This window comes from Peromyscus eremicus, chromosome 4 (genome assembly GCF_949786415.1).
Source record: "Peromyscus eremicus chromosome 4, PerEre_H2_v1, whole genome shotgun sequence".
NCBI classification, from domain to species: domain Eukaryota; kingdom Metazoa; phylum Chordata; class Mammalia; order Rodentia; family Cricetidae; genus Peromyscus; species Peromyscus eremicus.
The window spans coordinates 23,262,267-23,276,713 of record NC_081419.1 but is presented as its reverse complement, the minus strand read 5'-3'; the positions used below and the strand labels follow the sequence as shown (position 1 = coordinate 23,276,713).

The following is a 14,447-nucleotide window of genomic DNA, read 5'->3' as shown; positions in this document are numbered from 1 at the left end:
TGGAATTGTAAGCAGAATAAACCCTTTCCTCCCCAAGTTGCTTTGGGTATGGTGTTTTATCACAGTAGTAGTACTTCTAACTATGACAGGACTAAGCCACTGACCCAGTATAAACAAAGCAGCTATAGGCTGTGATCAGGCTCCATACAGGACAGCTGGTAAAGAGAACTGAGATCACGTGCTAGAAGGCCCATGAAATGTAGTTTAAAAAAATAAAAGGCATCAAAAGATCAAGAATGTCCAGGGGATTTTTAGAAAATAGAATAAAATGTATAAAAATTCAAAATATGTTTTAAAAGTTGTAGTCAAGAGGCTTCAGCAGTGAAGAGCCCCGGATGCTATTCCATAGGACCCGGGTTCAATTTCCTTTACCCAATTGGTGGCTTACAGCCTGTAACTCCAGACCCATGGCATGTAATGCCCCTTTCTGGCCCTTTTCTGCACACATGTGGTGCACAGACATATATAGAGGTAAAACTCTCATACACATACTTTTTTTTAAATTTTTTTTTTTAATTTTGCAATACAATTCAGTTCTACATATCAGCCACGATTCCCTTGTTCTCCTCCCTCCCGCCCCCCTCATCTTCCCCCCAGCCCACTCCCCATTCCCACCTCCTCCAGGGCAAAGCCAAGTTGTAATTGAGAATGTTATCTACAAACTCAGACAGAAAATATGAGAGGCATGTTAGTAATAAGAATGAGGGTAGCCAGACGGTGGTGGCGCACGCCTTTAATCCCAGCACTTGGGAGGCAGAGCCAGGCGGATCTCTGTGAGTTCGAGGCCAGCCTGGGCTACCAAGTGAGTTCCAGGAGAGGCGCAAAGCTACACAGAGAAACCCTGTCTCGAAAAACAAAAACAAAAAAAACAAACAAAAAAAAATAAGAATGAGGGTGCAATGTCTTAACGGAGTTTCAAAAAAGTGGAGAACAGATAATATTGGAACAAATGACACCAGAGCTAGGGTATTCATCCAAAACCTTAAAGGGTCATTCTCAGACCTTGGATATGCTTTCAGTTAAAGCAAAATTCCATGAAAATATTGCTTTAATTACAAATTGTTAAAGTAAAAATTGTAAGCAGTGGCTGAATGCTGACAGTGAATTAAGAGTGTGTATTTCTTAAGAGAAAAATAATCCTCAATATAGAATTGTATAGCAAAGAAAATCACTTCTTTTAGGGTTGTGGGGAAATAACAGAGTATTTTTTTTTGAAGTCTAGTAGAAAATTCCCATTAAAACAAAATCAAACTAACCCTAAATGCAATCCTTTGGTGTGATTCACACGAGATGAAGTGTGAGCAGATATCCCCAGTATACGATTTTGTTGGTGGAAAGCAGCCCAAGCATGAGCACCAATTGACTGGTGTGGAAGCCAGAGGCTCAGGGCACAGGAGGAGGATGGAAGGAAAAGGGCTGATTTTCAGCTTTGTCAAGCACATGCATTAACATCAGTTGGGGAAGACAGGAATGGCTGTGCATCCATCTTAGGCAATAAGTGTGCAAGGCCAATGAGGCCAGACTGAACTGCACAGTGAGACACTCTCACAAAATCCAAATGCTGGAGTATAGCTCAGTGGTGAAGGGCTTGTCCAGTAGGGGCAAGGTCCTGGGTTTGAACTCCAGCACCAGAGTGGGGGGAGCTAGAGTAAATGAACTGTTTCCATACAAGTGAAAGGATAAAAGAGATTGAACACACATGCATACACATACTGCATTAATCACTTGTCTCTTTGCTATGATCAAATACCTGACAGGAAGCAACTGAAGGCAGGAAGGATTTAGGGAGTAGCCATCACTGGAAGTTTCTACCCAGAGCTCCATGTCCCAGTAGCCTAACATTTATCAGCTATACCCCATAATCCAACAGGTTCTGTAACCTTCAAAATTAAAATTTCCACCTGGAAGCCATGTGCTCAAACCCTTTAGCCTTTGGGTGATAAAATGATAAAAAAAAAAGAAACAAGAAAAAATAAATCTCCCAAACTAGAAAGGAAGTAGAAATGGAGCTTCTTTGCAGATAATGACTTCTTGCATGGAAGACTGCCACGAATTGAGCATTAAAGAGTTAGATTTTAAATAAAAATTCAAAATGTACCTATCAATTGAACATCTGCACAGTGTCAACTGTCAGTGAACCATTTACAAAGGTAGCATGTAATGCAACAGTGCATGTGAGGGGTTCAGGGCTCTGAACTCTAACTGTGCGGTGTCTTAATAGAGAAAATAAAACTTTTCAAAAAAACATTAAAGAAGTCATAAATAAATGAAAATAAATGTTATGTTCTTGAGTGAGAAGGCTCAACATTGAAATGAGTTAATTCTTCCAAAATTGCACTAAAATTTAATTGCCATTCAATTGAAATCCCAGCAGGAGATTTTATAGAGCACAATACATTTATCCTAAATTTATTTAGATATATTCTAAATTTATAAGTAAAAGTAAAGAGGCCCAGGATACCCAAGGCAATCTTTTAAAAATAAAAGATGAGCTATTTCATTTAGCAGATGCTAGGTCCTACTATGTTGTAGTAATTAAGGCAGTTTGTAATTGAAGAAAGAAAATAGAGATTGGCCAGATCTCTACAAAAGTTAACCCACACCTCCTCTCTTTCTCTTTTCACACCCTCTCTTTCTTTCTCTCTCTCTCTCTCACACCTACACACAAAAATGGAATTATGAAAGAGAAAATTATAGTTTATATAATCATCTCCATGGGAAAAATACAATAAAATTACTTGAAAATGCTCAGGGAAAAGTTCTCAGTTATATTAAAGCATAAAGGTGACATAAATTGTCTCTAAATGTTTGTAAACTATTACCAGAATAGAATACTATACTGCAATGATAATCAAAACAATAGGTGAATCTCAGAAAACAAAATGATGTTGAGCAAAAGCAGTTGAGTAGATCCAACGCTATTACATTTATACAATGTTATTATACAGTAAAATGAATTTGTTTTTATGGGTATACATGAATAGAAAACTCTTAAAAACAGGGAAGTTATTTACAAACGTGACATCAGGGGAGAGGAAAGGGAACAGGATTGTAACACTTTATTTCATTGTGGGTTATGTGCATATGGTATTCCTTCCATGGTTTCTGTTTATAATTTGATAAAACGTTAGTATGATTAGCATGAAATAGTTTTAATATAACCTTATAAACATCTTCAAACACTTCCCCTTGCTCAATCATATAGGTTAAGTCTTCCAGTTCATACCGTCATCTATTTATCATCAGTCCTAGTTAGCTTCAGCTGTCAACCTGACAAGCCCAGACTTATCTGAGAGAGTTTCATTTGGGACATTACCTCTATCAGATTGTCCTGTGGGCATGTCTGTGGGCATTCACTTGTTTGCTAACTGATGTGGGAGGGCCAGGCACTGTGGGTCAGTACATCCCTGGTAGATGGGCCTGTGCTGTATGAGAGAGATAGCTTAACAGAAGCCTGTTGAGCAAGCAAGTAAGCAGAATGTCTCCATGGTTTCTGCTTCAAATTCAGGGCTGGCTGGAGCTCCTGCCCTGACTTCATTCAGCAATGGGTTGTGTGACCTGTAAGATGAAATAAACCACTTCCTCCCTAAGTCGTTTTTGGTGATGGTGTTTGTCTTCGTTAACATTTCTATTGCTGTGATAAAACACCACGACCAAAAGCAACTTGGAAAGCAAATGGTTTATTTCGCCTTACAGTCTGTGATCCATCATCCAAGGAAGTCAGGACAGAAATTCAAGGCAGAAACCTGGAGGTAGAAACTGAAAAAGAAGTCATGGAGGAATGATGTTTACTGGCTTTCCCCCATAACTTTGTCAGACTGCCTTATAGCACCCAGGGCTACCTGTCAAGGAGTGGCATCATCCCCAGTGAGCTGGGACCTCCCACATCAATCATCAGTTATGAACATATACCACAAGCTTGCTTACAAGCCAATCTGGTGTAGGCATTTTCTCAGTTGAGGTTCTCTCTTCACAAATGACTCTAGCTTGTGTCCAATTGACAAAACACTAGCCAGCACAATATTTATGCCAGCAACAGAGAACTACCTAGGACATCATCAACAGATGTCACTGAAAGGATCAGACAGACGCCATAAAAGGCTGCTCATTCTTCTCTCAGGGATCAGGCCTCAAGTTCAGTTTCCTCAGACTTGAGCAAGCAGTTTCTGGGAGGGCCATGAACAAAAGTCATAGCCTTTGCAGTAACTCCCTTTCTGTACATACTCTGACCACTCAAGGTTCAGCCAATTGTTTACTGTCTGGGAGCCCTTACCAACTTAGAGCTACGTGCTTGAGTCAAGGACAGAGCCTGGGCCACTGAGCAGCCCCCACAGTCAGTACATGCTAGGCCTCCCAGCCTCCATGGTAGCTCAAAGACAAAGCCTGGGACTTGTCCAGGCCTGCCTCAAAATGGTTAACTGTAGCCCCCAACTAACCCTAGCCAATCAAAAGTTACTAACATGATTGTCACACACATAAACCAATCCTGAGTCTGTCTGTCCATATCTAGTCTGTAGACCCCAGTCCCCCCTTGCTTTAAAAATCCTGCCCCATTGCTACTCAGGGTCTCTCCTGCTCTGCTGCTGCTCTACTGCTGCATCAGACGGATGGAGAATCCTGAGTTAACTTGCAATACAAAGACTCTTTGCTTTTGCATCGGATTCAATTTCTGGTGGTCTTTTGGGGACTCTGGGTACAACAGCTGCCAGTTGTAATTAAGTATTTTTTTTATTTTTTCCAGGATTAATGGGCTGAACTCCATGGATCTATGTTCCTTGGAAATGGAAACTGTGTCTGTTTTGTTGACCACTATGAAACTCAAAAACTATCCCATATAGGAGGCCATGCATGTATGAGGTTCAATGTCCTGAGGGCCATTCCATCAATGCTGGTAAGATAATGTAGTGGAGAGCTTTGTTGCATTAATCAAGATATGAGTGAACACATGGAATCGAACTGCTTAGTAAACAAGAGTGTTGTGTGTGTTGGTAGCTGTTGGATATTAGTCTCACATCTTATTATTTACTGCATCAAAAGTAGTTGTTTGACCTAGTTTATTTAATTCAAGTTTATCAAATTAGTACTACTAATCATGTTGCAATCATCATATCTTGCTGTTTATACATGCAAATTTAGAATACTTTGCCAATAAATACGTATTAGTAGTAGCATAGCGATGGCTGAGCTCTGAGGATGTGAGAGGGGCATAGTTGGTACCGCCTCCTTCATCTGGTGTGTGGTGGTGGGGAGAGGGAAAGATGTCCCCACCCCTACCTCCTCCAGCTTGTTAGGGAGCTGACCGATCCCTTTACCAGCTGCAACACCCGGGAAAACAGGCCCTGCACCTCGCCTGGGCAACATATTAGAGCCAACTCTGTTGGTGGAGGTGTAGATGAGCTAGCCCTGAGGTTGTGAGAGTGGGATTGTTGTCCCCACAACTCTTCTCTCATATGGTGGTGAGGGTGGGGGAGAGATGCCCCCCTCACCCCTCACCACCTGTTACAGACAAAAGAGCTGACCTTTCCTTTTACCAGCTTCAGTGTTTGGAAAAGTGGGCCCTGTTCCTGGCCTGGGCAGCACAGTAGAGCTGGTGGCAGAGGCTCAGGTGGGGTAGCCCTGAGGGTGTGAGAGTGGGATAGCTAGCCACCCCTTCCCCTTGTCTGCCATGTGGTGGTGAGGGCAAGAGAAAGATGCCATTTCCCCTTTACCCCTGCCACCTCTGGTGGGTGAGGGAGCTGACCCTCCCCCTTACCAGCCGCTGACTCCCCTGGGCAGCACAATAGAGCCAATCCCATTGGCAGAGGTGTGGGTAAGCCAGCCCTGAGGTTGTGAGCATGGGAGAGCAGTCCCCATTAATCACCTGTTATGTGGCAGCATGGGCAGGGGAGAGATGGCATACCCTCCTCCCCATTAACACCTGGGCAACATAGTAGACCTGTCCCTGAAGGTGTAGGTGTGGGAAAACTGACCCTGGGGACATGAAAGCAGGAGAACCGGCCCCACCCCTTGCTCATTGCTGTAAGGGGTAAACTAGCCAGGGCAACACTGGAGAACTCAACCTGGTGGTGAGGACAAGGGAGACCTGGTAGGTCTATCAACCTTGCAACTACCTAGGCCCTGAACAAGAGTTATGAGTTGGCTCAGCCCAACATCCATCCCATCTGCTACCTGCTGGAGCATGTGAAGGGACTGGTCCTGCAGACTCAAAGCTGCAGGATCTCCATGACACAAGCCAACAATAGGATACCCAAGAGGAGTCCCAGTGAGGGTCCAGCATTGATAGTGTAGCAGAAACCAGAGGCCTCGAACCAGACCAACAACTCTTTGCAATGAACATTTGCAAGTAAAGATATATGGGTAAAAGGGTTTACTGCATGACTCAGTGTGTGACGCTACAGCTTCCATGATGAGACTGATTTCTTTTAAATTTTATTTTGTTTTATTTTGGAGGGTGCTGCAAGGGCAGAGGGCGGACACAGAGGGTGGGGAAATGAATGAGACAGAGATGCATGATGTGAAAGACACAAAGAACAAATATAAAAGAACGTTAAATAACAATGTGATGTCTGGGGCATGCTTGGTGACCAGTGTTCAGATTCCAGAACCCATGTAAAGTCTATGTGTAGCAGCATACATCTATATCCCAGGACTAATGAGAGGGGGCAGAGACAGAGAAACCCCGAAGACTCACTGGTCAGCTAGCTGAAGGAGTGAGCTCCAGGTTTGGTGAGGAAACCTATATCAAACTATGAGATGGACGGGCTGGGGAGATAGAGGACCAGAGCACTGGCTGGTCTTCCAGAGGACCTGGGTTCGATTCTCAGCACCCACACAGTGGCTCACAAATGGCTGTAACTCCAGTCCCAGGTGATCTGACACCCTATTCTAGCTGCAGTAGACACAGCATGTACATGATGGACAGACATATATGCAAGCAAAACACTCATATGCATAAAATACATGAATAAAAATTTTAAAAATTAAGTGGACAGTGATTGAGGAAGATACCCAGTGTTGACCTCTGGCTTCACATGAGCATGTAGCCTAAGCACTCTCACCATCATCCCTCATGTATGTGAATTTACATGGGTACACACACACACACACACACACACACACACACACACACACACACACACACACACGATTGTAACAGCATAGAAAATGGATTTTCTTTTCCTGGAATTTGGTGAAATATCATATGATCATACATATTTTAGATTATTCAAGTTTTTACAAGATTTACAATTCAAGATTATTACAAGTTTTAAAAGAAAAATTTTTTTACATCAAAATTAAAGCAACACTTCCAATGAGGATGCAAGAAGTCCTCAGACATTATAAAGCTGTCAGTTCAATCACAAATTAAACAGAAAATCTTTCAGTGACCATGGAATATACAAGTGATCAAGACAGTGACCTACAGGCTGGAGTCATGTCATGTCATGTCTGACTGTCTAGTCTCAAAGACACTACATTCCCCAACAACACCGTCATTAAAACAGATATCAAATTTTATCTAAGTTTATATAATTATTACCAATTCTAGGCAATCAAGTTCTAGATATTTTTTAATGACTGGAATTCAATAGTAGTGAAATGAGATTTGCTTGAGTGATTCTAGAAAACATGGCTAGTTTCTGAAGAGTCAAGTATGGCAGTGAGCAGTCTGACGAACTTATAAACATCATGGAAAGAATTATAGAGAGGAACGGGGGCCACACGGATACCATCTGGTTCTCGCTTGTCACACTGGAGAGAAAAAACATAAAGCCATCATCTAAGCAATATCCACACACAGAAATTCTACTTACATGATAAGATTCCATAGACGGTGACTTCCTTATAACACAATATATGAGCAATTTTTTCTGTCACTGTAAGTAAAACTCTATGTCTCTGTTAGTCTAAACTTTGCTCTTAATAATGACACCAACAGTGGGTTCTCATGTGAATGTCCAAATTATGTTTCTGAAGACACTGAGCGTTATCTCTCAAAGTGGATCCTATAACCAGCTTTCCAGAGGGTAAGCCCCAGATCAGATGGATCTCTGGGACCAATGTAAATGTATAAGTGCCTTGGTGAGATTTTAGGAGCTTTAGAAACGATCCTTTATTTAAGTCTCTAATCCCTGACCATGGAGAGAGGACTTGTCTATATGTTCCTGGGACTGTTGATGCGTTTGGTAGTAGGAACAAATAATTTTACCTGGCCTAGTTATCACCACAGCCAACTTTAAGGAATGTCGATTATAGACATCAGTTAATATAGTCTGGGTATGCTATCTTGTTTAATTTCTATAATGAGTCTTTGTAGTGTTATTAAACTCAAAACAAATATGGGAAATCTCAAGCCAAAGGAGCATGGATTTCCTGAGAGCACAGAGCTTGGGAGGGCCTCAGCTTGGTTTGCAATGCTGTTACTATAACATGAGCTCCGAGGCAGGGTAACTTTCTAAAGCTGTGAGTACTAATGAGTGGAATGCAGCCCAACTCATATACCTTTTTTCTTGCAGCTACCTTAGTAATATGTGTCAGTTCTTCCCAAAAGGCTAAGAAGGCCACCTAAACACAGGGTTTAAGCAACAGTCAATATTCTTTGTCTCGTTCCCACTCCTCAGAAATGTCACCACATTGTTTTTGATTGAAGTGCCAAAATGAGATTAATTTAGTTTAATCAACCAAGTGAGGGTGATTAGTTTTATTTCTTTCAATAAAATATAAAAGGGTTATCTTTAACCCTATAACTTATATCATATATATGATATATGTATACATATATATGTATACACACACACACACACACACACACACACACACACACACACATATATATATTTTACAAGCCAAAAACTGGTAAAAATTTTGTCTTCACTGAGTCTGATGAAATATATCTCTGCTTAGCTGTCAAAAAACTGAGGAAATAACGTAAGACTATTTTTCAAAAGCAGATTTGTCGTGTATGCCATTTGATCAGAATCAACAGAGGGCCCTTCTAGCTATCCCTCAGCAGAGTGCTGAGTGCTGAGTTGGTGTTTGACTTATCCTGACTGGCTAATGGGAATGATATGTAATAAAGGGTGAACTGAGGAACACAATACTCATCCCAACTTGGAGCCCAAAGAGAAACTGTGGTTCAGTGCAAGACAGAAACTGATCATATACTCACAACGACTCCTCTTTTTTCGAGTTCCTCAAAAACGCCTTTCCTGGAAATGGAAAAGGTCAGTGTTAACTGGCAGCCTCGGTCCTCTGCTCTGGACGGGGTGATGATGTTCACAACGGGCCCCTTGTTTTCTGTGTTCTCTTTGCTGTGGTATTGTTTGAGCATGTATTCCAGATAGCCTGTCAGCAGAATGGATTTTCTCCTCAGCGCTGTCATAGTTGCTTTCTGAAAGAGCTGAGAATAACAATCAGATTAGCAGTGGCTTCTGGGTCAAAGAGAAGCGAAAGTTAAATGGAAATCACACAGAAAAAAGGAAATTCCAATTTTTGATCTATTAAAAAAAACACATTTTAGAACATCTTCTCTCCATGGAAACATGCTATCTTTTAATGCTTTATCATTAGGTAAAGCTTCCATGACAGAAAATATATGCAAAACGCCATTTAAACAATGTTTGCAAGAGGAGAATATTTTTGCTTCAGACCATTCAACTGTTGTCTGTAGTTTGGTCCACAGACCACTCAAAACAAGACAAATATATTTGTAAATGAGGTTCCTGGTATTGTCCACAATGTCTTGGTGATCACTACATTTTCCCAAGTCAGTACTGTTTTGTTGTTGTTCGTTTGTTTTCTGAGACAGGGTTTTTCTGTCTAGCTCTGACTGTCCTGGAACTTGCTCTGTAGACCAGGCTGTCCTTGAACTCAGAGATCCAGCTGCCCCTGCCTCCTGAGTGCTCGGATTAAAGGTGTGATTCACCACCACCCAGCTTATATTGTTAAAAGTTAAATTATGAAGCTGATTTTCTCAGGGAAGCTAATAATGTGGCATAAATACTTATTGTTGCTGAGGAATTTAGTCACCACCACCTTCCACTGCTCCTTTCCTTGCAAAAATCCTTGCACTTGTGTAAAATACTGTCATTTGCTGTCTGATGGGCCTATCACAATGAGTGACAAGGGTCTACAGTAATTGGTGTAGTAATGTTATGGGCCATAACAGACATGCTTTTCTGTCTTGTTTAAAAATGTATCCTCCATGTAAGAACTGGGGGAAATGTTAACAGCATGATGTATATGGCATGCCATTTAATGTCCTTTGCTATAACATGAGCCAAAATATCAAGAACAAATATGGGTGGTGTCATTTAGTGGTATCTGGGTTTTATCAAGACATAAACAGCATGTGTGAGAAGGCATTCTAATCAGACTTGAAACAGTAAGCAAAGATTTCTCTGGATCTACAGTGTATGAAGTATGGATTTGCTAGGATTGTGAGTCAGCGAAGATCCAGCCCCAGGCAGAGACTGATGGTTACTCTAGATCTTCTGTCTGTGTGTAAGGCCGGGAAACTGCTGAAGGGAAATATGTTTGAGATGAGTGAATGCACCTGTTCCAGGCAGAGGCAGCTGCACACCGAAGCAGCTGCAGGCAGAGGCAGGTGTAGGAAGGTGCTGGTGTCTTTGTAGAGATCAGGTGTCAACATCACTAGCTTCAGGACATTAGGTCCAAGCTGCTGGAAGTTTCATTACCTTGTGCAAAACAAGATGTTGGCGGGCTGGAGCTTCTGAGAAGCCAGTCAGGATTTAGGTCAGCATACTCCTTGAAGGGTAGGAGCAGATTGGCAAGGCATGGCTTGTAAGTGTTTGAAACAAGACTATGAGATACATTAGCTCAAGTTTCTCTTTGGATATTATAATATTCTAAAAATATTTTGTTTAGTAAACTATTATATAAAATTTTCTGGTTCAGTTACTGGCCCCCAAATATGCACATAGGGTAATGTGTAAAATACAGTTGCTCCTTTCCATCTGCTTCCACAACTCTTACAAGTATCCAAACCCTTGACAACCAAATTCCATAAGTATAATAGCATTGGACTTTCATGTGATCATCACACATCCTCTCACACACTATAATACTTAAGGATCCTGCTAACACAGCACAACTGCTGTGGAGCTATTTGTAAACACTGTATCATCTGGATATAATGACAAGGAAAACACAGGTCTGTGTGAGGAGAATGTTTTCCCCTGAATATGACTCCATGAATGAAGACCCCATGCATAGGGAGAGCAAGTTGTCCACTTTTAATAATTCATTTATATCAACAGGTAAAAGAAGCTCTTGGAGACTATTAGCTAGCATTTCTTGTGTTCTTAAAAAAGATGAGGCATTTGCTTTTACTGATTTCTTTTATAACTAAAACATCTTTGTGTTCAATGTCAACCCATTTTATCTTTTATATTACAAAATGGTTTACTCTTCCACAGAAAAATAAATATAAAATTATTTTCCCGCTTTACAGCCACAGCAAGGGTGGCTGTGGTCTTTCTAGTCACAGTTCCTGTTACCTGTGACCTGACAATAAGCAATGTGAACAAGGAAGAGTTTATGCCTGCTAACAGTTCTAAGTCACACTGTGTCCACCTTCAGGAACAGGGCAGACTGGAAGTTGGGACACACTATAAAATTCCAAGGCCTGCCCTTATGTTCAGCTTCCTCCAGCAGAACTCCACCTCCTTTTAAGATGGTTTCTTGAGCTGGGGACCAGACACTCAAATACCCGAATCTGTGGGGACCACGTTCAAACCACAACATAGCCTGAGCCTTCCTATAGTGTCCTCACAGAGCTGAGAAGTAGGTTCTGAAGTCCTGCATTGAAGAGAGCTGCGGATGGGCTCAGTGCTGGAATGCTTGCCTAAAGTCCAAGGGGCTTCATCCTCAGCATGGAAAAACAAAACAAAACAAAAGCAAAAACCAAAGAACCCAAAGATGAGTTGATGGGAGTTAGGGAAATATAACATGTGCCTGCTTTCCTTGTTGCTTTTTTTTTTTTACTTCATTCGTTCAAGAATCAAAAAAGAAATTTTTTTTAAGAGGAAGTTGAAAAATACAATTTTACCTGGCAGTGGTGGTGAACGCCTTTAATCCCAGCACTTGGGAGGCACAAGCAGGAAGATTTCTGTAAGTTCAAGGCCAGCCTGGTCTACAGAGTTAGTTCTAGGAAAACCAAAGCTATGCAAAGAAACCCTGTCTCAAAACAAACAAACAAACAACAAAAAAAGAAAGAAAAATACAATGTTAAAATCCTATAGCTTTTAAAAGAATTCTTGGCAGGTTTCTCTATTTGCTTTATTTTGTTGTTACTGTGTAAAATGAACATAAGACTAGGAAGGTTAGATCTTCAAGCTAGGGTGAGGTTTGATCTTCAAGGTTAGACCCTCAAGGAAGAAGGCTAGACTCTCAAGGTAGAAGGTTAGATCCTTCAAGGAGTAAAACCATGTAGAATGCTGAGTATTCCATTGTTCGGATTTTTTTCTCTTAAATTCTTTTTTATTTTCCTTTTATTTCTCTTTTTTCCTGCATTCCCTTCCCTTTCTTTCTCCTTTCTTTCTCTCATTTCTTCCTCTTTATTCATTTTTTTTTTTTGAGACAGGGTCTTCCTATGCAGCCCTGGTGGGCCTGGAGTTCACAGATATTCATTCACCTGTCTCTGCCTCTGCCTCCTGAGTGCTGGGACATAAGGAGTGAGCCACGAAGCCTACCTGGCTTCTATTAAATTTTCAAACTTGGATCCTGAAGCCTTGTGAAGAAGCACCTCGCATTTGTCCTTGCTGCTGTCTTGGGCTTCATCACCCTGCAGTCAACCTGAATACTTAGCTTGTGTTTTTGAATAGTTATTGTAGCTTATACCATAACAATAAATTTATATATTGAGCAGATGTAGAAATTGTACACTTACTGATATATAAAAATATGAACATTAAGTATAAAATACATAAAAATTGCAACTCAGTGGTCAGAAGACTGTAGAAACTTCTGAAATTCTCTGCTCCAAACATCTTCATTACAAAAATGGAGCAATATACTCAGGAGCAGCTGTGCTTGTTCGAGGTCATCCATAGTGTCTGGTGTGGAATGGAGTGTGGGCTTCTTCCCAGTCTCCTTCTCTTCCTGCTCAGCCACAGTGTATTTTAAGTGGTGGTGTGAATGACTACTACCCAGCAGTGGACAGGAAGTGGCAGTTCGAAACTGATGACAGGAGATACTTTAACAATATCAGCTGAGCAAATGTAGTTGCACACAAAGTCATAAGTGATGTATTTTTTAAAGATGTACGTAAGCATTGGGTGGGGGCGTACGTGCTGTGGTGCACATGTGGAGGTCGGAGAACAACATTGCCACTTCTGTTCTCTCCTTCCACCTTTATCTACACAGGTCCCCTGGTTTGTGCAGCAAGTGCCTTATACGCTGAGACATCTCTCTGTCCCTGTCCAGTTGATCTTTAAGTGTAGAATCCTCCAGTTGTTTTTCAAGTATATAGAACAGTTTTGAAAGGAAGGTAGACAAGACAAACTGGTTAAAGCATTTGTTCTTTCATTTAAATATCGGTCATATTTTAGTAAGGTGCATGCCCTCCCACTCTCGCTCTCTTCCCATCTCTTTTGTCCTTTTCTGTCCCAGCTTGCCTTCCCTATCTCCGCTCTTCTCTCACTGATCAGCCTTTCTCACGTTGAAACTCCCCCCCCCTTCTTACGTTGTTTCCTTCCCCATGACACTTCACCTTTCTTGTGTCCACAGCATGGCTGGCTCTCCCCCAGAACCAAACAAACAAAATTTATAAACAAGTAAAACCAAGGAGTTTAATTTGCCCATGCTTACTGACGTGGCTCAGAAATACAGGGGGATTAGTATATCAGAGAATGGGAATGGGAATTGTGTGTTATTTTGTGATTTTAAACCTTTGCCATTTAAAATGTGGAGGAGAAATTTCAAAACCACTTTAGCCCAAACAAAGCTTGAGTAGTATATTCAACAATAATAATCAAAGAAGAGGCTGTAGGTTTGGGAGGGGCATGGGGTGAATTGGAGGAGGGGCTAGAGGGAGAGAAAGGAAGAAAGTGGCAAAATTATATTTTAATTAAAATTTCTAAAAATTAAAACTAAAAAGGGGGAAGGATCATTTGGCCAGAACACAGCCTTGGTAGTGAATGGCAGCAACTGGAGTCCAGAAGGACTGTGTGTCCTGCTGCAGGCGGCTGCTAAGGTTCTTTGGTAGGTTTAAGTCCAGGTTTTAAAGGGGAAGATCAGTCAGTCCTCGAGTCTGAGAATGGAAAGTTGGTGCAGGTGGCTCTAATCCAGCACAGTAGACCAGTGGTAGGATAAAGGACAGTCTGCCACCCTTGTGTGCAGATAGTTTGCTAAAGTGAGTGGGGCTGGGTGTGGCCCCAGGGGCTAGAATTACCCCACTCCAAAGGTGGAGAGAGCTGAGTTGGAGG

At 41.5% G+C, this 14,447-nt stretch overlaps 1 protein-coding gene and 1 long non-coding RNA gene across 2 annotated transcripts in view; one reads left to right on the top strand and one right to left on the bottom strand.

Moving 5' to 3' along the window:
* Window positions 1-14,447, top strand: part of LOC131909120 (uncharacterized) — a 250,806-nt gene that overhangs the window by 65,704 nt on the left and 170,655 nt on the right. The window contains exon 3 of the long non-coding RNA XR_009378774.1: window positions 4,742-4,891. This is a non-coding gene — a long non-coding RNA (uncharacterized LOC131909120). The remainder of the gene's footprint in view (window positions 1-4,741; window positions 4,892-14,447) is intronic.
* The window catches only part of Kynu (kynureninase), a 134,712-nt gene continuing 127,849 nt past the window's right edge, over window positions 7,585-14,447 (bottom strand). Inside the window, exons 13-14 of the mRNA XM_059260433.1 lie at window positions 9,170-9,400; window positions 7,585-7,752 (exon numbers count right to left, since the gene is read on the bottom strand). Coding sequence (XP_059116416.1) covers window positions 7,621-7,752; window positions 9,170-9,400 — 363 coding nt within the window. The 3' untranslated portion in view covers window positions 7,585-7,620. The remainder of the gene's footprint in view (window positions 7,753-9,169; window positions 9,401-14,447) is intronic.